At 52.9% G+C, this 23,561-nt stretch overlaps 2 protein-coding genes across 4 annotated transcripts in view; both read left to right on the forward strand.

Annotated features, from left to right (window-relative positions):
• Nucleotides 1-6,346, forward strand: part of RANBP17 (RAN binding protein 17) — a 327,575-nt gene extending 321,229 nt beyond the window's left edge. For all 3 annotated transcript variants that reach the window (XM_040444804.1, XM_040444813.1, XM_040444823.1), the window contains 3 exons: nt 1,973-2,071; nt 3,956-4,083; nt 5,922-6,346. In XM_040444804.1, the coding sequence (XP_040300738.1) occupies nt 1,973-2,071; nt 3,956-4,083; nt 5,922-6,018 (324 nt within the window). In that variant the 3' untranslated portion in view covers nt 6,019-6,346. The remainder of the gene's footprint in view (nt 1-1,972; nt 2,072-3,955; nt 4,084-5,921) is intronic.
• Nucleotides 6,347-17,003: 10,657 nt separating this feature from the next.
• TLX3 (T cell leukemia homeobox 3) lies at nt 17,004-19,957 on the forward strand. Its single transcript, XM_040444835.1, has 3 exons — nt 17,004-17,666; nt 18,021-18,264; nt 19,209-19,957. Exons 1-3 carry the CDS (start codon nt 17,105-17,107, stop codon nt 19,417-19,419), a joined length of 1,017 nt encoding a protein of 338 aa, XP_040300769.1. The 5' UTR covers nt 17,004-17,104; the 3' UTR covers nt 19,420-19,957.
• The last annotated feature ends 3,604 nt before the right edge of the window (nt 19,958-23,561 follow it).

The raw sequence follows: 23,561 nt of genomic DNA on the forward strand, positions 1-23,561 counted from the left end.
AGTAAAACAATTTTTTCAAAAATCAGACACTTTAGCCAACTTTATTTTTAGAAAAGTATTTTATTCAAACATCTCCTTACTTATTACAGACATAAATACATGCATTCAGACAAATGAATCCACAGGAGAACCGTATAAAGTAATTGGCACATTGCTTCAGGATGCTTTGTCAGTTACTAGAGGAGTTTGGTGCTTCTAACTTTAATCTTTTCCATTAAAATATCCATTCTGCCTTCAGATTCTGAAGCCCATAATATTTTAGACTGTCTCCATAGATCTGTTAGTTTTGCTTGTCAATTTAATTTGTGGCTGTATGACTTTGGGTCGCTTGTTAGATTGTACATGAAAACATGTAATCTGCAAACGATGTTCACCATGTCGGGCTTTAAGACCTGCCTCTCCCCAGAGAGACTGGACATACAATAAATATGGAATTGGCAGATTTCATTTGCAACCAGCCTAACTGTTAGGATGATGATGATATATGGGGTAGCAAATGTTTAGAGCTACAAAGATGCTCATTACTGTTGTTATCACATACCTTAAATGTTTATGGCACTTTCTACTCTTTGCAACACTTTCTATTTCTACCACCTCATTTGATTCTCAGAACTTTCTTGTGCTGGATTATTATTTCCCTCTTTATGGCTAATGCAAGTGACACAGAGAGAGGGAGAGGTTCCATAACTGGCCTGAGATCACAGGGCAAATTGGATTGCAGCAGTGCAGCAACCAAAGCAGACGTCACCGAAGCCCAGTCAAGGGTCACGCGGGTGGTAGCCTTTGCCACGTAATTGCCATTTCCCCCTGTGCTCTTTGTGGGACAGGGGCTCTGAAGCTGCAGAAACAGAAGGACTAGAGGTGGGCGGTAAAGAGTCCAAGGCAAGGAAAGTGTGCCATCAGCTCCACATAGGTGAACGCAGCTTGCTTCACGGCCACTTGCCCAGACTATTGCGGCAGCCCCATCCCCGGGCTTCCTTCTGTCCTGTCACCTGCAAAAGTACACGTTCTGCATGTCCCCAGAGGGATCGTGCTTAAGTGCAAATCTGAGCGTGTCTCTCCTTTGCCGCAAACCCACCACTGGCTCCCACTTCATCCGGATGAAGTCCAGGCTCCTCAGCATGGTCTGCCAGCCTGACCCTGGGGTCTTGCTTCTGGCCCCTGTCTCTTTTCTCCTGCCACACTCAGTTCACTCCCAGCCTCCTCTTTTGCTGCCCTCTCTGCCTAGAATGCATTTATGATGCGCCCCTAAACTGTACCTTCTCTGTGGAACCTTCCCTGACTTCTCAGAGACCCAGAAGCATCCGTCCCTCTGCTGGTAGCCCATTGCACTTGGCCGAGCCCGATTCCTGGCTATCTCTCTGCTCTGTGCTCTGCCCCAGGAAGCTTCTACCTCCTCAGGGCAGAGGTTGCGGTAGATGCCTGTTCTCTTTAGGTGTCTTGCAGACTTTGAACTTAAGAGGATGGATGAGTATGTACATGTAAAAGTGAAGGGAGTAAGTGAATTAGTGAAGGCCAAATGAGCCTGAGCCAGTAGGAAACGGGACATTCTGAGGTCACATGGAATATATCCCATTTCTCCCTCCCTCTGAGAGATGTTGCCCCTTCATAACTTGACCTGTGGTGAAATGAGAGGCAGAAAGGAGGGTGAGCTGGGCTTTTACCTGGCGATTTAGCATGGAGGACAGCATACCAGGGTTGGGAGGCAGAGACTGATCCTCTTAGCCTCATAACCTCTGACTTCTGCCCACCCAGAAGGTTCTCACCAAAGCTTTTGGTGGTGGGAACTCTTATCAGGGAGCTGGCCAAGAGTTCCTACATGCAGCATTATAGGCTCACAGAGTCAAAGCTCTTGGTCCAGGAAGAGCCCTCATGGCTGTTAGCAAAATGTAGGGGTAGAAGGTAAGCACAAAAAAGACCTGGGACTGGGGGGACCTCTGGACCAGGGTCTTCATATGACTCTGTCTTCTAGATGATGTCTGTCCTCATGAACACCATTGTCTTTGAAGACTGTCGGAACCAGTGGTCAGTATCCAGGCCTCTCCTGGGGCTCATCCTGCTCAACGAGAAGGTGAGTGTGATCGCAGGAAGGTCCATGGGAGGGGGTCACCGCGGGGAGGGAGTAGCTGTGCGCCAGGCCAAGCTGTGACAAGAACAGAAGGAACAACGGAGCTTGAGCTGGGACCTCAAGCGCCCCCAGGCAAGGCCATGTTCCCCCAGCAGGCCTTTCCCCAAAGATCTTCTTCAGGTAAGTGGAGGCCTCAAGACCAGCTCTCCTGGAACCCAGCACTCCCCACGCATTGGCAGGTGGTTTGCTCAGTATTCTTCAAGCTCAGCCTCACTCCCCTCTTCTGTTTCCAGGGGAATTCTGAGCTACGACTCTCCTGCTTCTTGCTTGGCTCCCTCTTATATTTGGGATCCCCAGTGCCCTGCACTGTAGTGGCCCTCAGGGACTCACCGCAGAGCCAGCACCCTTCACCTGGGAGCACGAGTCTCCAGCTTGTTAAATGCACTCACCACCCTGGGCTGCTTCCCAGGCCCTCCAGCTTCCTCTCGAACCCACCCCTGTCTCCCCAGCAGTCAGTAGGAACAGTACATTACTGCTCAGGAGAATGAATTGTCTATACAATAAGATAGTACTGGGGAGAAAGACAGTGAGATTAGAGGCAGCCGCATACATTAAAATTCAAACTGAAATCCCAGCCTTGGAAGGAAACTAATAGAAGAAGAAAATATATCAAAAAGAGAAGAGCTGTCTCATCATTCACCTGTGCCGAAGTATCCAATTTTAGCCACATTCAATAGCACTGTCATTCATCTTCCCTTGGTGTTATTGTGATTTAAATCCAAGCTCTATAAAAGAGAGCAGTTCTTTTAAAATGATTGAGAGGGAATAAGGGCAAATTCAGTGTTTAGAAAAAGCTTATGACATCACAATATTATACTTTACTGATGGAGGCAATATTTCACGGTTTGGGATGAAAAACTAATAATTTTCTATTTGGTGTGAGTCACTGCATCATTATAAAAGGGAAAAATAAGTAGTTTTGTGCATTCCCCATCTTGTTCAAGAAGACATTGTGGTTTAAGTGTAATGCCTCTGATATATAGTATTTAAGTATTAGTCTGACTACATATTAATTACCTGTGTTTTTGATGTGGGCCGTTTTAATGTATGATGGAAATTAAATATCATGCTGTTTGGGCTTGGAAGGATAAACACGTGACTGACAAAATGTTGTCTTTGTGCCAAAATTAAGCTGTTTCCAATGATTAGAATCTGTGTGTAAGCACGAGAGCTTGTGTTTGTGTAAAAGCCAGCGGACCCCAGCAGAGGAGAAGGGGTTGTGTAGTTCTTTGTGACCAGGTATGACAGGTGGATTTCCTAGTTCAGGAACGCGCTCCCAGAGCTACGCAAGCCCCTTTAGCACCCCGCCTCAACAGAGCAGATCCAGCCTAACCCAGGGGACAGGGACTTGGGACAAAGTCTGGGGTTGTTTGAGAAGTGATTCACTAAAGCCCAGATGCGGATGCAGCCTGAGGGGGGATACCTGGGCCTTTTCCTCCAGTCACCCCAAGTTCTCTCTGTTAAGTTCTTTGCCTCAGCCTGAAAGGCCCTTCCTCTTTCCTTTCAGCCTTTCTGTGATGAGTGGAGAGGAGAGTCAGGAAGACCTTCACATGCTCGGTCCCCCACAGAGGACCTAAATTGTTCAGTAACCATAGAATAATTATAGCAAGAAATTTTTATGAGAAGGGACAATACAGTTTATACCTAGCAATGTATCTACTGCCTTGGTTTTCTCTGAAGGCTTAAAGTTCAAAGTGGGGCCTGGACCAGAGCTTCCCTGAGAGTCAGGAGCACTAAGCAGATGGAGCAGGTAGAACTCCTCCCCCACAGCTCTCTCGGGGCCCAGGTTTGAAGTCAGGGCCCTGAGGTTGTTCCGTCTCCCCACAGTATTTCAGCGAACTGAGGGCAAGCCTGATCAACAGCCAGCCTCTCCCCAAGCAGGAGGTCCTGGCCCAGTGCTTCAGGAACCTGATGGAAGGCGTGGAACAGAGCCTGTCCACCAAGAACAGAGACAGGTAAGCACTGTGCAGTAAGCCCAACATCTCTGGCTTGTGGAAATGAACTGGGGTTGTGCTTAACACAGCTCACATATAGATGTGAGTTTTCTGTTACACCTCGTAACCCTAAACACGGTTTATTTCCATCCAGTAAGTATTACTAGGTATTTGCTTTTTTAAAAGCACCATGCTAGGCACTATTTAGGGATGCAGAGATGAACAAAATGTAGCCTGTGCCCTTATGCACTTTATAATCCGGCACAAGGTAGGGAAAATAACTCACTGAGAAGGTCAAAAGAAGGAAAGCTCAGATCTGCCATGAGGGACAAGGAAAGCTTCCTGGCATTTGAACAGGCACAAGCTTTGAGGTCAGATAAACTCCAATTTAAATTTTATCCCTGCCCTCTATAGGCTGTGTGGCAGCGAATAAGGCATCAACTGCTCTGATCCTCCGTTTTCTCATCCACAAAATTGGTTGTGATATTTAAATGACAATGTAGTAAAGCATGGTACCTAGGACATAGGAGCCACGGTAAACATTAGTTCCTTCTTCTGCCTGACCTTTAAGAGTGCCTAGTTTTACAGTTGCCAATGAGATCTAAATGAAAGAAACCGAGACTTATCAGGTATGCCTCCATTGTTCATTTTTTTAGAGCACAAAATTTTACTGAACATCTATTATGTGCTAGGCATTGAAGATACCAGTGGTGAACTAACTGTTCAAGGTTTTTGCCTCATAGAGCTTCTACTGGGGGAAACAGATAATAATGAACAATGGAGAAAGAAAATGGTTTTTGGGGGGGGAGTGCGGGGGGGGGGGGGCAGAACTGCCTGCACCACCCTTTTATAAAAGTGGCAACATTCAAATGTTTCACCATTTGAAATGCAAATCATCAGTCATTCCAGCAACCACTGCAGCCAGCGTGTGGTGGAGTCCCCAGCCTGGGCTCTGACAATACAAAGCCAAGTGTGACAGACTCTGCAAACACATACCCTTGACTGCTTGTTCCACGCCACAATCCTCTGTCAGGCAGGAGGGCAACCTCTGAGGCCAGCAGAAGAGACTTAATGAATGGGGACACCCCAGGTGCCTCAGGTGGGGGAAGATTGCTTGACCTGAGGCTTGGGAATTAGAGTATCAATTGATTGTTGAAAATAATGTCAGACAGCCCTCCTGTTCAAGAGAGCACTAGCCAACAAGGACTAGATGCTTTCCATGTACCGTGCACTGTGTTGAGTGCTTACAGGCATTGTCTCAACTGACTCGGTAAATTCTCACTTCACACAATCCCATGAGGTAGCTACTCAAGTTGAGCACCAAGACAAGAGGTTAAATGTTCATCCAAGATCACCCAGTTAAGAAGTGGTGGAGCCAGGATTTGAACTCAGGTAATCTAGCCCAGTGCCCCCTCTTTTTGAACCACTAAGCCCGGTTTTCTCATCCACAAAATGAGGATACCAATACCTACCTTTGGGAAGACTTGTGATACTTAAGTGAATCTATACGTAAACTCAACCCAGTGCCTGGCACAAAAGGTTTGATTCTTTCCTTTATATTCCTTACCATCTCTGTGTAATTTGATTTTTTTTTTCATTTTAAATAGTACACCCACAAAATGTACCCCTCAAATGGGTCTGGGTATATATGGTGGTAACCCTTGTTTTCCGGCAGGGGAAGGTGGAGAAGGGGGTGTTGGTGGCCAAAAGTAATGGCTGCAGTGGAGGCGGGAGGCAGGAGCTCAGCCAGGACCTGGGGCTCTCTCCAAGGTTCTGAGCTCCACAGTGGCTTTATCCTCCAGAGGCTCATATAACTTCCGCCTTGCCACTGCCCTTGGCCTTTCTTCCTCTTTCCACAGGTTCACCCAGAACCTGTCTGTCTTCAGAAGAGATGTGGCAGAGGCCCTGCGGACTGATGGCAGCACCGAGCCGTGCAGTCTGGATATGATGAGCTGACCGCCTTCCCTGACCATGTGCCGAGCAGCCTTTACCAAGAGACTCTTGTGGGTCCGGGTCCCAGGACAGCAATGTCGGCTAGCCCAGGAGAATCTATTTTTCAAAACAAACAACAACAAAAGCCCTACCTTTTTATAAGTCTGGCCTAATTATAAGAATTTATAACAGTGCACAAACAATGTAAATTCAGTCTTTACATTGAAAAAAAGCAAAAGATGTGTTTTCAGTCTTTCTAAAAAATAGCATTATCTTTGTTCTTATAAATGCTCCAAAAGGGTGTAGAAACAATATTTAACCAAAGAACTTAATAAACCAGGTTTGAACTTAAGTGTGTGCTAGTTAATGGAACTCTGTTGTAATCAAGGTTGTGAATGTGCTGGAGATGCAACCTTCAACATGGATCCTGAGTTGAGACAAATACCATTTGAACCCATTAAGTTAGTCGTTTCTTATGAGTCTGAAAGCAGCAGCGTTGGGGTCTCGGAGCTGTGGGTATTTAGAACGAGCCTGGGAGCGCTCCGAAGCATCCCACAGGACTGCGCGCAGCCCTCTTGGCCTCAGCAGCATCTGATAAAGTTGAGAGACAGTAACACAATTAAATGACTTACAAATAACGTTTGCTTTTCACTGGCATAAATCTGAAGTGGTTCGGTCTAGAAGAATTAAGCTGTGCAATTACTGCCTGCAGAGATATTCCTTCAGGAGTCAGGCAGCCCCTGCAAGAAGTTCTGGGTGGTGCCAACACCCGGTCTTTCTGCCTCCACTTAACTTGTAGGACAAGCTGAAGGTGTCTAATTAAAATACATATCCAAGGGGCGCCTGGGTGGCTCAGTCGGTTGAGTGTCCAACTTCGGCTCAGATCACGATCTCACGGTCTGTGAGTTCAAGTCCCGCATCGGGCTCTGCACTGACAGCTCGGAGCCTGGAGCCTGCTTCGGATTCTGTGTCTCCCTCTCTCTCTGCCCCTCCCCCTCTCATGCTCGCTCTCTCTCTCTCTGTCAAAAATAAATAAACATTAAAAAAAATTTTTTTTAATATATATCCAAGACAGCTTTGCCTTCTTGAGACACCCAAAACAGTTCTGGATTTTCAGAGGATCAGGTTTCCATCCGTCCACAAAACCTCTTATTACTGTAGGGATTGCAGCTTAACCCAAACCCAGGACATGAAGGAGGCCTTCCCAGTTTGTGATAGACTGTAACTAGGCTATTAATTTGAGCTTGCCACTGTCTTACGGCTTTTGTATGTCATTGCTCTGTCTACACGGTTCAGGCTTGTAATAAATATCGTGCCCTTTATTTCTAATAAGACATGAAAGGTTGGCCTTACTGGTGAAGAAGAAGTAAATCCACAGGCTCCTGTGATAATCACGTTTCCCAGACTAGTGTTTCTTGAAACCTTTCTTGGTACTTGAGTTTAGCAACAGGCTTGTCACATAAAAGCAAAATCACCCAAGGTTATCTCAAAATGTTTTCCTTCTCTGTGTGAACCCAGGAAATCAGGGAAATGTGTGTTACAGATAGGGTTACTTCTGGTATTTAATGAGTAAGTAGGCCTTAGCCTTATGCTATATTTCTTTAGCACTGGGAAATGTAATTTTCCCTGAGAAGGCAAACTCTAAACTTTATGAAACATCAACTATCTGTGCAAGTCCAACTTGAGGATGTCTGTTTCTCAGGGGCTTATTACTGCATATTCGTCTCACAAAAGTGCTTCATAGAAGGTCTGTCCCACTCTGACACTTCTTTCTTTTATTTTTTTTATGTTTGTTTATATTTGAGAGAGAAAGAGTGTGAGCAGGGGAAGGGCAGAGAGAGAGGAAGACACAGAATCCAAAACAGGCTCCAGGCTCTGAGTTGTCAGCACAGAGCCAGACGTGGGGCTTGAACCCACGAACCATGAGATCATGACCTGAGCCGAAGTCAGATGTGTAAACGACTGAGCCGCCCAGGCACCCCCCGCCTCCCGACACTTCTTTACAAAAGTTGGACCTGAAAGCACCACACCATCTGCACTGAAATGCTCCCAAGAAAATAACAATGCACGCTTGCTTTTCTTGGCCGCACTGCCAAAGGTCACCTGGTGGTTTCACATCAGCCAGGGAAGGCACCATCAGCCTTGGCCTTGGAGAGCCGCTCCCACAGGAGGACTTGTCAGGCCTGCCCCGACGGCCAACCTCAGCCTGCTCTTGGTGGGGATTTACAGCGCGCCTCGAGGTGGCACACAGGCTGAGAACAGACATAGCAAATACTTAACAGAACATCTGCCATGCCCCTTCCATGTGTGATCGCCCTTGGTCCTCACAAGCCCTGTGAAGGCAGACGGCATTACTCTCACCCTTCAGATAAGGAAAGTTCGGCTCATAGGTGGTACGTAGCTTACACAGGTCACATAGGCGAGATCTGAACCCATCTCTCTCACCTCAAAGCAATTCCTGCTTTCTTCCAAGAAGACCTGGATTTAAGAATGATGAGCTGAGGGGCACCTGGGTGGCTCAGTCGGTTGAGCATCCAACTCTTGATTTCCGCTCAGGTCATGATCTCACAGTTCGTGGGATCCAGCCCCACACTGGGCTCTGTGTTGACAGCATGGAGCCTGCTTGGGATTCTCTCTCTCCCTCTGCTCCTCCCTACCTCTCTCCTTCTCTCTCTTCCTCCCTCCCAAATAAACAAAAATAAATACTTTTTAAAAAAAAAGAATGGTGAGTTGAAACCAGTTAATCTTTACATCCACTTTCATGTGTGTTTCTGAACTCTGTTGCTACAGAACAAATTACCCCAAACTATATTGGCTTAGAACAACAGTGGTTATCTCACAGTTTCTGGGGGTCAGAAATCTGTATGTAGCTGGATCCTCCGCTTAAGGGTCCCTCACAGACTGCCATCCACATTGTTGGGCTGTGGTCATCCCAGGACTCAACTGGGGAAGGATCTGCTTCCACACTCACTCATGGTGAGGAGTCAGTTCCTCGCAGATTGGTGATCTGAGAGCCTCAGTGCCTTGCCGAATGGGCCTCTCCATAGGGCGGTGCGCAGCATGGCGTCTCGGCTTCATCAAGAGCGAACAGAAGAGCGAAGAGACATTGCCGCAGTCTGAAAGTCCAGCCTCTTAGCTCATCTCAGAAGGGGCATCCCATCACTTTTGCTGTATTCCCTTGGAAGGAAATCGCTAGGCCAAGCCCGCACCCAAGGGGAGGGGTTACCCAAGGGCCTGAATACCAGGAGGCAGGGATCTACAGACACCATTTTCAAAGCTGCTTGCCACAGCTCTCTTAACCAGCCTTTACTGGAGAGGTTAAGTGTGGCTACAGGCTTCTCCCTTGAAACCTGGAAAGGAATCTTGATTTTCTTTGGAGGGTGAATGAAGTTCCATTCTGTGCCCTAAGGAAGAAAAGATGGTAGGGAAGCTGGCATGTTTCCGGAGCACATTATACTGCGCACTCACCCCACTACCGAAGCTGTTTGGGAACTGTGCCCCCACCCACAGCCTGCCCTGAAGACTCCTGGGGAAACAGTTCTCTGGAGGGACACCTTATGCCGGCGATAAATCAAGCGTTCAAGGGCACACCCACACTTGTGGAATCTACACAAAGGAGAACTAGTTGGATCTGTTATGTACTCGAATGAGGTCACAGGAGTATGTAACTCACATTCAGCAACAGGAAGAAATAAACGGTGCAGGCAGGTCTCCGGGGTCAGAGTGAGGGTGAAGTGGGAGGTGCAGGCCAGTGCTGGCTCACCTCATTCTCCCGGGGAGGCCGCTGTGCAGACAAGCGTCGTTCGTGCAGTGGCATCGGGGCGGGGTCTACATCTAGCCAACTGCTCCAGTTGATAACTCAAGCAAGAAACGGTGTGAAGCTGTTTTGACTTTGCTCGATGGTTGCCTTCCACACTGAGTTAAGAACCTGACCCTGAGAAAGCTGTATCCTGCTTATATTCCAGATGTTTCCATTTTTCTGTGTTTGCCATTCAGGCTTCTCTAGGATGCGGGGGCGGGGGGATGAGAGCGCATGAGTCCCTGTGCCATGTGATGATCCCAGCTGTCCAGAAGAGCCCTCTTGGCCCCCCAGACTCGCTTCCACTGGCCCTGCCAACCTAGAAGCGCCACTAGATTGCGGTACTGAAGGTCTCTTTCAGCGTGCAAAACAGGCCTGGCATGTAGCCATCAGCTGAGACCCTTGAGGATTAGTTACCCACCAACAGAGAGCTGGGCATGAGAACAAGGAATAGGATAGTCTGGATGAGAGAAACTGGGGAAAGTGAAAAATCTGGCAGATGGGAACCCTATCTAGATGGAGGTCAGTCCAGCAGTTTGGCGGTGGTAGCCTCTGGGAGAACTCAGCTCCTTACAGTGACGTGGGAGAGAGCACCTGGAGAGGAGAGCAAGGTGAGTAGAAAGGGAGAAAGTAACAGTTTCAAGGCAAAAATTAATGACAAGGACATTTATTATTGAGCAGCCACTGAGCGTTGCAAATACCTATCCCATTTAAATTAATGTTTCCCAATAAGAATATCAAGCAAGTAATATTATCCCCATTTTAGAGATGAGAAAACTGAGACTAAATGCCTGCCCCCAGGCCACATAGCTAACAAGTGGACAAGCCGGGTCAAAATCAGGTCAGCCTGGGGTGCCTGGGCTGTTAAGTCAGTTAAGTGTCCGACTTGATTTCAGCTCAGACCACAAACCCAGACTCTTGGGATTGAGCCTGCTTAAGCTTCTTCTATCTCTCCCTCTCCCCGATTCACATTCTCTCTTGATAAAAAATCAGATCAGCCTGACTCCAGAACTCATGTCTCTTATCCTTTGTAATCCCTTAAACTGGGTGCTTCACCACCGGACTTCAGGGCCAGTGGATGGGGAGGTGGGCCTGGAACCCTCCAGGAGCCCCAAATGGAGCTGGACACTCTCAAAGAAAGACCAGTCCAACACCTGGCTGGGTTCCTTGTATGCTGCGTCCATGGGTTCCGCCACCGATTCACCCTCCTCCCTGAACTTTATAAAATCGTTCTTGAGACTTTTTAATGTTTTATTGAGGTGCAAGTTTACGATGACAGCAAACCTTTCAAACTACAGCAAGAGTAACCTGCCTCCTTGGCATATTAAAAAATAATGGTAGTGTCGGTTTTTACGTCCCATGGTTTGGATTGCTGATAAGAGCGCTTCCTTGACAAGATTCTTTCTGAGGTTTACAGAAAGCGTAATAAAATATGTAAGTTACATTTCCACAAACAAAAGCTATAACATAAGTTATTTATAAGCGTGAGATACAACAGTATCACGATAAATAAACCATAAAGGGTACCTGCAACATCCATCTTAATGTAATTTGCCCAACCAAAGTGTTGAAACGAAGTCAAATTTAGTAGAGAAATCTGTCAGGAAGAGAGGAAAGTTGCAGAACACAAAATGGAGAAAATGGCTGATGGGTGGTGGAGGGATCAGTTTAGGGGGTATCCAGATGGCCCTCACATGTGGCTGCCCTCAGTGCCGAATCTCACTCTCCTGCGCCCGTGTGCACTGACCAGTCCCTCTCTCCTTGCACTCGGCCATCTGCACCTGGTCCCTGCTCACACACCCCTCCGCATCCGCCCAGCCCTCTCCCTTCCTGTCTCACACCCTCTGTCTTAACCCCCAGCCCCACGGCCAGCTTCTTGATGTGGCTGCCAGCCTCCCTGCCGCAAGGCCGGGGCCCCGGTGGGACTCGGCACAAAGATCCTGGAAATCATTCATTCACTCATTCATTCGCCTACCACAGATAAAACAAAGTATGAGACAAAGTCCCTGCCTTCAGAGAGCTGGCGAACAGGATAAATAAGATGGGTTTCAAAGGCAACGAATGTAAGGATGAAAATAAACAGGGATGGGGCGCCTGGGTGGCTCAGTCGGCTGAGCGACCGACTTCGGCTCAGGTCGTGATCTCACGGTTTGTGAGTTTGAGCCCCGCAATGGGCTTTGTGCTGACGGCTCAGAGCCTGAAGCCTGCTTCAGATTCTGTGTCTCCCTCTCTCTCTGCCTCTCCCCCGATCATGCTCTGTCTCTCTGTGTCTCAAAAATAAATAAACATTAAAAAGTTTAATAAAAAAAAAAGAAACAGGGATAGAGAGTGACAGGGGGGAGGGGGCTACTTTGGAGGATGGGCAGAGAGCCATAACTGACCTGCATTTTCAAAGATGGAAAGGCACCAGCCTCGGGCAGAGCTGGGGGAAGTGAATGCCGAACCCGCGTATGCGCACAATCCCAGATGCACTTGGATCCCTTTTCCCATCCATTCATCTGACCTTGCTGTGTGCTCCTCAGGTTAGTACCACAAACTTCTGATGCGGATCCTCCAGCGGGCCCAGCCCCAACACATGGAATGAAATGCTGTCGATATTGTTGTGTCCCGAAGGAGCTCTCCGACTAGCAGAAGGGACAGAAAGGAGCCCCACCATGGCCAGTCCTCATGCCTCTGCTTCCGGGCACCTTCACCCAGCTCCTCCACTAATCTTCCCTGCCCCCTCAGTCCTTACTACCTGCTCCCAGAGTAGAAACGGGAGAATGAGGTAAAGGGAAAAACATGGGCTCTGGGGTCAAGATAGTCCTGGGTTCAAATCCCAACTCCAGCCTTCTCAGCTGCATACCCCTGGGCGAGAGATTCACATCCCTCAACCAACTGTCCTTTGAGTCTCGTGACTGGTGCTGGGGGGCACAAAGACCACACAGTACCAGGTGGCCTTTGCCTTCCTCCAGCTGGCAGAGTCGAGAAGGCCTTGCAGGCTTCCTCAGGGAGGCCCCTCCCTAGTCTTTCCCATCATGGGGAGGCAGCAACAAAGAGTTCAAACTGCCTTACTCCCACTAACAGATGGGCAAACTGAGCCCCAAAGTTGGGACATGGTCCAGAAAATTTGAACAGGTGCTCAGTACCTATGTGTTGAATAGATGAATGAATGAGCGAATCAATTTGGGCAGGCGTCTTTAGAGCCTTCCATCCCGAGAACGGCAAGGGCCCCCAGAGACTTCCAACTCGGGTGTGCGAACAAAGAGTGGAAGGTGGACAGGTAAGCAACCTGTGACATGGTTATGTGTGCCAAATTGTGTGCGTGTGTGTCTTTGTCTATGGAAGTAGTCCATAACATTTTCATCGACCTTTCAAATAGGATTGCTGACCCAAATATATTTAAGAGCCCTGATTCAATCTCTACCCCCATTTCATAGATAGGGAAATTGAGTCCAATTCACCCAAGCAATAAGCGGCAGAACGAGACTGGACTAACTTGGCCTCCTGAACATGGGCAGTTGGGAATCCCAACATCCTGTCCTCCAGCCCTGAAGCCACCCCTCTCTCCTGGATGTCTCCCAGCAAGGCCCCCACCAGTCCACCGGTCCTCCCAACTTCTCCAAGGGGAAGAAGAGACAGTGCATTGCACTCAGAAATCTTTCTGGCCCCCACAACCCCAGTTCTTAGAATTTTCATCGTCTAATCTCTCTTCTTGGGCATGTGCATATGTGTCTGTCATTGTTCAACTGATAGCAGGCAAGAAGGGACAGCATAAATTTATAATCTCAGGAACACCAACTACGCATCAAAACATATTTGGGCAAAAGGTGCTTAGAGGTAAATTTATGACCTTTTATATATTTCTTAAAAAAAAAAAAACAAGAAACGTTGATAAAAAAACATTAACTAGATTTTCACCTCAAGAAAGAAGAAAAAGTTAATGAAAATAAATCAAAACATTCCTCAAAGACATGACATAAAAAAGAAGATAAGGAAATAAAAGGCTTCTCTTTAAGACCAGTAAAATAGACAAACCTTTGGCAAATATGATAAGAGAAGACACAACTGAGAAACACTGAGAGTGCAGAGCAGAGGATGTTAGCTCAGATTCACATGAGAGTTTCCAATTATGGAAGAATCTTCCCACAACATTGTTACAACGAATTTGAGAACTTGGATGAAATGGACAATATTCTGGGCACCGGCTTCCGAATGTGAGTATGCATCAGAATCACCTGGAGGGCTTGTTAAAGCAGATTGCCTAGCCCTACCCTGGAGTTTCCGATTCAGGAGGTCTGGGCTGGGGTCCAAGAATCTGCAATTCTAACAAATTCCCAGGTGCTGCTGCTGCTTCTGGTCCAGGCGCACATTTTGAGAACCCCTGTCCCAGGGACTGCTATCTGCCCCATTTACTCCCCTTCCTGAGCTGGCTAACCTCTCTGCTCTGTCTGGACTGGGAAAGAGGGGGGTTGCTATCAGTGGCCTACTGCTGGATGACCACGAAACTAGGCACCTCAGAAAGCTGGGACCCAGGTGGCGAGGCAGAATTCTGCCCCTGCCTTGCACTGCCGTTTTCACCTGGATGGGCTCTTTGGATCCCATGACATTGGTACTGTTGCTTTACTAGATGAGGAACTAACGTGCAAAAAGGGTGAATTCCCCAAGCCCACAGCTGGCAAACAGAGGTTCTTAAGCACTGGGCCAGTCACCATGCCCTGGGGGCAGTGTGGGCCACATCACCCACTTCTCTTTAATTCTTTTTTTTTTTTTTAACTTTTTTTAATGTTTATTTATTTTTGAGACAGAGTGCAAGCAGGGAAGAGCAGAGAGAGAGGGAGACACAAAATCGGAAGCAGGCTCCAGGATCCAAGCTGTCAGCACAGAGCCCAACACGGGCTCGAACCCACGAACGAATGGGGAGATCATGACCCCAGCGGAAGTCGAACGCTTAGCCAGTGAGCCACCCAGGCGCCCCTAATTCTATGCCCACATACCTGTGTGGGGTGGGCCTTGTTATCCCAATTCAACAAAGCCAGGAAGTGGGGAGGACAGGCCTGGAACCCTGGGCTTTGGATGCCAGAAGGGAAATGGAGCAGGCGAGGTGACTCCCTAGCCCTGGAGAAGGGGGGCTGTGAGCTGCATGAACTCTCTGGCCTGAAGTTCCCTCATCAGGTAAAAAATGGGATCAATAACAGCCTTCCCTCACAGGGTGGTTGGGAGAAGTAAGTAAATGGCCACCCCCTGCCCGGCACACACTACGTTCTCCACCTACAGCAGCTCTACTGTTGTCGTTAAAGTTATTATTATATAATCCAGTTCCTCACAGGCATGTCCACAGACCTTATCTCATTTACTTCTCACGGCCACCCTGGGGGTAGCTATTACCCTTCCTATTTTACAAATAAGGAAAACGAGGCTCCAGGAGGGGCAATGAGGGGCCAAACAGTCCCCAAACCACTGGTGGCAGAGCCTGAAATAGAAGCAGGAGGCCCCCAGTATGGAGTCAGTGTTCCATTTGAAGATTCTTGGATTTCCAAGGAAAGAGGGCTTGTCCTGCCCCAGGCACCCTGCCCTCCTCACCGGTGCCTCACTTGCCAGTGGCCTCATTCTCTCCACCCAGCAAGAGCCAGCGACTAGCCCAAGGTCACTCAGCGGGCGGTGAGCTGACTCAGGAACCCAGGCCTTAAGACTGCAGATCTTGAAACCTCTGAGCTACTGGGGGTAGATTATTAGGAAGAACCCCCAACATGCTGCCTCCCACCTTTCCTGGTCCTCTAAGACTGACCCTGCGGATAGACAAATAACATTTTTCTGTTCAAGATACTGAGCCTCTGCATATAACCTAAAACTGCAGATAAACAAGAACCATCAGAATAATACGTCAACCATCACGTTGGGGGTGGGAGTGGGAGGGCAGCCACAGCCCCTCAGTGCCTACTAGGTGCCAGGCCCTAAGCCCTACCTACCTTCTCTCAATATCTCACGCAAGACTTAGGACAATCCCGCAATGCACGCGTGGCCCATTTTATAAACGAGAAAACCAAGCCCAAAGATTTGAAGTTACTTGCCCAAGGTCACTGAACTAGAAAGTGACTGACCCAATGTGAACACTCTTCTGGCCAACCGCCTATCAGAGCTCGCACCACGTCCGCAAGACAGGGAGAGCGAGAGGGGCCTGGCCAGGGGTGCAGCAGTCAGTTTGCACCTAACGATTTTAGAATTCGCGAGTAGAAAACGATTCTGTATGTCTCCTCCAGGGGAGACAGCTGAGGCTGGCGCTGGGGGTGACCTCCCGGCGTTCGGTCCTGTCCTGTCCACGGTGCCCCTCGACCCGCCTTGACAGTCCCCGAGAGCGTGAGCGGAGCAGGGAGGGAGCGGTTCAACGCTCAGGCTGGCCGGGAGCGGGAGGGGCTCGCAGCCCCCGTTACCCAAAGAAGTCCCGCTCTTTACTCTAAAGATGAACAGCCTCTACGCCTTGCCTCTCGGGCACCCCAGATCCCCACACCTGCCGTGCCACGGGCGGGTCCCCACGCGCGACCATAGTCCCGTCCATCCTGCAACGAATTTCGAGGGTCTGGATCCCCGCTCCCCACCGGGGGACCCTGGGTCCCTAGACCAGCTGGGCCAGGCACGCGTGGGCTTAGGGGAGTCACACCTCGGTTCGCCTGGCGGGAGCCGGCGACAGTCTCCAAAGTGGCCCGAGCGGGGGCGAATTCTCCCCACGCGGGTCGGCGTCCTCGGGAGCGCGGAACACGCGGCGGGCTCCCCTCACGCGGCGCGCTGGGAGCGCGGAGCTCGTGCGGGGTAGTGCGCTCCTTTCGTTGCTCCCGCGGCGGTGGAGAGTCCAAGACGCTTCCGCGGATTCCACAGGGTCATTCCGGACTTGCCACTCCATTGCAATGGAGAGGATTCGCACGGTTTGGTTTTTGCCCAGATGACAAAATTTGGAAGAAAACGAAACCCCCCTCAGCAAGAGGCAATTTCACCGGCAGAGCGCCCTGGCCCGCCCCGCGCTGCGGCCGGAGAAGCGGCCCCGGCCGGGAGGAGCGGGGAGCGTCTGCTAATTGCAGCTTCGTTAGATTTCGGGTTTGGGAGGCTGCGGTTCGGGCGCTAATATCCGCCGCCCATTATCCCGGCTAATAAATTTGACCTATTGTTCGTTTGTTAAAATGATGTCACCTTGGAACAGTCCCTAAGCTCCTATTTCCATGAATTAGGCCTTTATTGAAAGCCGGGAGCCAATGGGAGGAGAGAGGCTTGTTGATCGCAGCCAATGGCTGCGGCGGGAGAGGAATTAGCAGCGGAAACTCCAGGTTCGGTTCAAGAAAGATGACACAGAGCCTGTCGGGCCCGCGCACTCTTGGCAAAGTTTCAGTGCAACGAGAGGCGCCGGGCGCTCCATGGCCGCGCCGTAACAGGGACCCAGCCGCCTCCCCGCCCAGCCCAGCCCAGCCCTTCCGCCCGCCCAGGATGGAGGCGCCCGCCAGCGCGCAGACCCCGCACCCGCACGAGCCCATCAGCTTCGGCATCGACCAGATCCTCAACAGCCCGGACCAGGACAGCGCACCGGCCCCGCGGGGCCCCGACGGCGCCAGCTACCTGGGAGGGCCCCCCGGGGGCCGTCCGGGCGCCACATACCCGTCTCTGCCCGCCTCCTTTGCCGGCCTCGGCGCGCCCTTCGAGGACCCGGGATCTTACAGTGTCAACCTGAGCCTGGCGCCCGCCGGAGTGATCCGAGTGCCAGCGCACAGGCCGCTGCCCGGGGCCGTGCCACCGCCTCTGCCTAGCGCGCTGCCCGCCATGCCCTCCGTGCCCACGGTCTCCAGCCTGGGCGGCCTCAATTTTCCCTGGATGGAGAGCAGCCGCCGCTTCGTGAAAGACCGCTTCACAGGTGAGCAGGGCGAGCGAACAAGCGCCGGGCCTTGGCCCTCCCGGGGCCAGAGGCGCCGCGCCCTAGGTGCTCCACTCCGGGAAACGATTCCGGAGGCCCAAGCGCGACGGAGGCCTCAGCGCCCGGGGCCCCGGGCTACCGTAGGGGGAGGAAAATCAGGGAGTTTCGGGGAAATAAGCCTACGCCCAGGGGAAGAAGGGAGTATCTCCCAACCGGCTTGGTGCCGCTGGGGACGCGGGGGACCAACGAAATAGCGGAGCACCCTGCGCCCAACCGGGCGGCACGGGGTCCGCGTGGGGCCTGAACGGCAGTCGAGCCGGGCTGGGCTTAAGGGGGACTCGTGTGTCTCCGCAGCGGCGGCGGCGCTCACGCCCTTCACCGTGACCCGGCGCATCGGCCACCCCTACCAGAACAGGACACCGCCCAAGCGTAAGAAGCCGCGCACGTCCTTTTCTCGGGTGCAGATCTGCGAGCTGGAAAAGCGCTTCCACCGCCAGAAGTACCTGGCCTCCGCCGAGAGGGCGGCGCTCGCCAAGTCCCTCAAAATGACGGACGCGCAGGTCAAGACCTGGTTCCAAAACCGGAGGACCAAATGGCGGTGAGAGAGGCCCGGCTCAGCCCGTCTTGCACCCGCCCTTCACCTTGCCCCGCGCCGCAGCCTCGCGCTCTCCCCATTCTGTGCTACCCGCTACCCGCCCTCCCAGGGCTGCGCCTTCCCACTCCTTCCCAAATTTTATCTCCCTTGTCTCTTTCCCGCCGGCCTGTGTTTCTCTCCCCACTCTCTCGCGCCTCGGCTTCTCCTCCATTCCCATCCCTGTATCGCTCTCGTGCGCCTCTCCAACTCTCCGTGTTTTCTTCCGCTTCTGCAGCCGCTCAGTTTCCTCTCACCTGCACCTTCACCAGCATCCACCCCACCCCCCACCCTGGGGTCTCTCGCACTCTCCATCTCCCTCCCACCAGCCCTCTCGGATCTCCGACAGTCCGCGCGGGCTCCGTGTTCCCCCTGTGGCTCCCCATCCTGACTCCGGAGCCCCGTTTTTATCCGATCCCTATTTCCATACAACCCGTGAACTGCGAAGCGAACGCGTTTTGGAAGAGAGGTTCGAGAAGGGCCTGGGAGAACTGGATGAGGCTGACCTGGCCCAGGGACACCGCGCGGGCAGTGCAGAGCCAGCCCTCCCACCCGCGAACCCTAGCGTCCCGACTGCCCGCAGGGCTGAGTCAGTTACACGCATGCCCTGCCCTTGTTGTCCCGCAAAAGAAACATCTTTGTTGTTGGCGAAGCCACAATACGCGGACGTGCAGGTGGGCGGCGGGCGGAGTCCCCTCCCCACGACCGCCCGGCACACAACAAAAACAAACGATGCCAACCCACTCCCCGGACGCGCGGGCCTCGGGCGCACAGCGCCAGCAGGGGTGCAGACGGGTCCTGCGCCTCGAGGCTCCCGGCTGGCCTCCGCTCCCGGGAGGGCTGGGGCCCCGCCGGCGGCCCCGCAGTGCCGGGTGCATGACGGTGCTGTCCCTCTCCCTCCCCCGGTGCAGGCGGCAGACGGCGGAGGAGCGGGAGGCGGAGCGGCAGCAGGCGAGCCGGCTCATGCTGCAGCTGCAACACGACGCCTTCCAAAAGAGCCTCAACGACTCCATCCAGCCCGACCCTCTCTGTCTGCACAACTCGTCGCTGTTTGCTCTGCAGAATCTGCAGCCCTGGGAGGAGGACAGCTCCAAGGTCCCCGCCGTCACTTCTCTGGTGTGAGCCACGGATCACCAAGGATCGCCAAGGATCGCCGCCCCCACCCGGCGGGGCGCCCCGGGCCCCCAGCCGGGCTGGGGGGACCCGAGGCCGAGAGGGACAGGGGCCTCCGAGCTCCAGTAGGCCCCGGGGCGCGGCCGCATCCCCGCCGGCCGCCGAGGGGGGCTGGGCCCGGGCTCCGCGCGGCTGCACAATCCGAGCCCCCGCCCCGCGCCCAGTCCCGCCCCAGGCCCGGGCCTGACAAAGAAAGCGCCTTACGTTTCTCCGCCCCTCGCCCGCACCCCCCCCCGGGCCGGGCGCCTGTATTATACTTTGTACTTTTGCCCAAACGTGTAAATAATAAAAGTTTTGGCTTTTTTCTTTAGAAACCGGCCACCTGCTTCCCCCGCGGGGGCCGCTAGAGGAGGGGCGGCCGACCAGGTGGCTGGGGGGAGCGCCAGGGCTGGGGCACCCTGCGTTTAGGCTGGGTCCACTCCTCTCCTTTTCCGTTCCTTTTATTTAAGTCGTTTTATTTAATAAAAAAGTTAGCTATTTCACTTAACGCCGCTTTTATTTCGTTTTCGTTCCAATAATGCTCGGCGAGGCCGGCCCTGCGCCCCACCCCTTCGGCGGTAGAGGCCGAGCCGCAGTGTGCGGGGGCGCATCCACATCTCCAAGCTTCGTCGGTTTTCGCCTCAGCTCCGACCCCGGCCCCGGGCCCCGCGGAGGATCCGCGGTGCAGGTCAGTGCGTGCCGGCCGCCGGCAGTTTGGGTGCCGGCGGTGTAGGGCGGACGTGGGAAGGGCCCAGAGGCCCAGAGGTCGCAGGCCCGCGCCAGGCAGGGTTGGGGATGACAGGCCCCGGGTGGGCCAACAGTTAGGGCGTCAGTGGCCGGACCCACCTAGGAGGTGAGAGGCCCCGCGACCTCGAACTTCTAAGAACTCGAAACCCTCACCCCTGTGCCCACTGTCCTCTTTTTCCAGTGAGGCCTCGGGTCTTGGGCGGACCCAAGGACTGGCTATGGGGGATCTGGGAGCACTGTGGGCGGGCCGTGGGCACAGAATCCGCGCGCTTCCTGGTCTCCAAACGCTCGGCGTCTGAGGAGTAAGTGCGGGGCACAAATTCAGAACACCTGCACCCTTTTGGGTTGCGTGGGACCACAGGTGGAGCGTGGCGTCATGTGACGTCACCGCACCCGGGCGGTGTCACTGCACACGAGAGGGGCGGGGCGTCCAGAACGCCGGGAACACCAAGCCCAGGTGTGAAAGCAGCCAGGCCCAGTTCACCCAGCTTTACCTCCGGTCGGAAGCTGGGAATTTCTGGATCACGCGCTGGGCGTTAGGTGGTCCCTTGCAACAAGACACACGGTCGAAGCGTTCGTGAACATTTCTTCTTGCTCCCTGATTTTTTTTCCTCCCTTTTATTAGGTCTTTTAAATTTTTTCTTATGTCTGGCCTCTCCACTTCTTTCTCTACGATGTTCTCTATTTTCTATTCTATTCATTACTCTTGGTCTCTGTGTTCCTAGGACTTTTGCTTTTCCTTTACAGTTTTTTGCTTCCCTGTATAATTCGTTTACTGTTGCTTTTAGTTTTTCCAACTCTTTCTTTGTCGTCTCTTCTCCCCCTCTCCATTTCAGACTCTCCCGTCCATTCTCTCTCTCTCTCTCTCTCTCTCTCTCTCTCTCTCTCTCGCAGCCCGGGACCCCCCCCGGGTTCTTTTTCACCTGTCTTCCTCCTTCCCTCTTCGTGTCCTTTTTGCTTTCTCCTTCTGGTCTCAGAATCTCTTTGCTTCTGTCTTTCTCTCGGTCACTGGCTCCTCGTCTCCTTCGTGCCCTCCTCCCGGCCCAGCTCCCATTAGCTTCCTGAGGCTAACCAGTTCTAGAGCTGTCCTTCCGGCGCTGTGACAGCCTCACCCGCTTCATCACGCCGCTTCCCTCCGGACCAAGCGCCGCCCCGCGGGGCTCGCGTGTTTGGGCGCCTTCGCAGGACGCGGGCTGCGGGATTCTGTACACTGGCGGGGCTCGAGAAAGGGATGCGGGTAGTCTGAGAAACACCTCTGCGGCTCCCATCATTGCTGCCTTCGCCTCCACCTCCAAGCCTTGCCCGGAATCCGGGTCGCTGGTGACTTACAGACACCCCCAGAGAGAGACTAGAAGGACTCAGACCTTCAGGTCCCTTCCCTTGGTGTTTCCCTGAAATGCTCCTAAGATTTTTCTCCGCTAAAAAGCATGATGGATGCCCCCATCGGGATGGGAACGTGGGCTATCCGGCCGGGGACTTGAGCATCTAAGAACGACCTTCTTTGCCTCTGCCGGCCAAGCGGCCCCCTCCTCAGAGACTGGCGTCGCCTTCCGGTTTCCCTCACTTTTAATCTTTTTCTTTATAATAAGGCTTAGTGGTTTTGTTTCTCTAAAGTATTTTTGTTTTGCCAGGCTAACCCTTGAATCTTGGGCCTTTTCGGGGCACACACACACACGTCTTTTTCTTTCCCTCTGGTACCTTGCTTTGAGCAAAAGGTCTCTGACCCAGAGGCTCACCTGGGGTCGGCATTCAGACAAGCCCCAGGGATGGGCACCTAGTCTTGCTTCGGCTCTCAGGGACATCAGTTTTTTCCTCTCCGTGTGCTTCTGGGGCTTGCGTCCTCTCTGAGCGCTTGCCCCCAACCAAACCTTCCCCAGCCAGAGACTGACTGACTAGGAGTCCCTCTGAGTTAGGGTGCTGAGCCCACTGGTGTGGGCTGGTTGGGGACTGTGGCTCGCTCACGCCCACCCAGAGCAGTGTGGGCACCCCCAAAGGGAAGGATAGATTGCTAAGCTGGCAAGGGTGTTTAGTGCCTAACCCCCTCCTACAGACGTGCAAAGCCTGGAGGTTATTTCCACTGTGGCTGCGCGGGACTGGAGCCCCTTGACGCCCTGTTAAGAGCTCCCACTCCTCACGGCCCTCCCGGGCAGAGTCTGGGTGCACACATATCCAGATCAGTCAGGCGCCCTTAAGGTTGAGTGTAAGGGAAAGAGAATCCGGAGTAGGCTGAGAAGCCCACATGAACGGTTCCTTGGCGATCTGCTCCCAAATTTAAGACCCACCTGTGCCCAAGGAAGCAACAGAGGCTCCAAAGGCAGCGGGTGCCTGTGGATGTCCAGCCCCACCGCGGAGGGAATTAAGGACGAGAAGCAGCAGGCCTCTGCGTGAATGCTGAGGACTTGGACTCGCTGCCCTTCCCCGTGCTCGGTTCAAGTCTCTAAAGCCACACCCATTTTACAGATGCCGCACTAGGAGGCACGAGGCAGCTCGTCGGCCTGCGCAGACTGTTAGCGCGCGCGCGCGCTCTCTCTCCTCGTGCTCTGGTTTCGGGGGGCACACCCGCAGGCAGGGATGCCTGTGCCCCAAGCCAAGAGGGGCGAGGCTGCCGGTCCAGAGGCTAGGAGTTAGGCTGTGCTCAACTATCCCCGGGAGGCCCCAAAGCCAGTAGAGTCTGGGGGGGACATGGCCGATCACAAGAACAGACGACACTAGCTCTGGGGGTACCCTCTCGCGTCCCTCAAGTGGAAACGATTCCCCTGCAGCAAAAACCTGTACAGCACCGGCCAGGGACAGCAAGCTTTGCATGCAGTGTGATTTACCATGACCCACACATTTCTGCGGGGTGTGGATGCCCCGCATTACTTTGCCGTTGGAAAAACGAAGCCTCAAAGAAGTTCAGAAATTAGTTCTGAGGCGCGCGGCTGCCGCGGACCCCTCGCTCTCTTTTCCCCAAACCAAGCACTCTAATACTTGAGAGGAAAGGGAGACTTAGCCTAGTGAAGGCTGGGGAGGCGGCCTACGGGACACCTGCAGCCACCCGGACACGAGGCCGGGGGTTATCAGTGAAGCTAAAAGGACCTTCCGCCGGGGCTGGACTGGGCGCGTTCCAAGGGCGCCCAGCGCCTCTGGCCTCCCCAGGCTTGTGCATATTTGCCCTCCCAGCAGGAGCGGAAAGACTTAGCTTCGGCCGCTCCCAGCTCCGCGGTGAGACCCCGGAGGCCCCACTGCGCCCCTGGGCCGGGCAACTTTTCGTGGCCTGCCGGGGCCTGCGGCGCTTCTCGAAAACCTGCGGCCGAAGAACGCGGCCTTGCGCAGGCCGGGCCGACCGCCAGCTGCGCCTTTTCGGCGGCCGAGGCCGGTGCTGC

Source organism: Herpailurus yagouaroundi, unplaced genomic scaffold (assembly GCF_014898765.1).
Source record: "Herpailurus yagouaroundi ecotype Mexico unplaced genomic scaffold, PumYag 29, whole genome shotgun sequence".
In the NCBI taxonomy this organism is placed as follows: domain Eukaryota; kingdom Metazoa; phylum Chordata; class Mammalia; order Carnivora; family Felidae; genus Herpailurus; species Herpailurus yagouaroundi.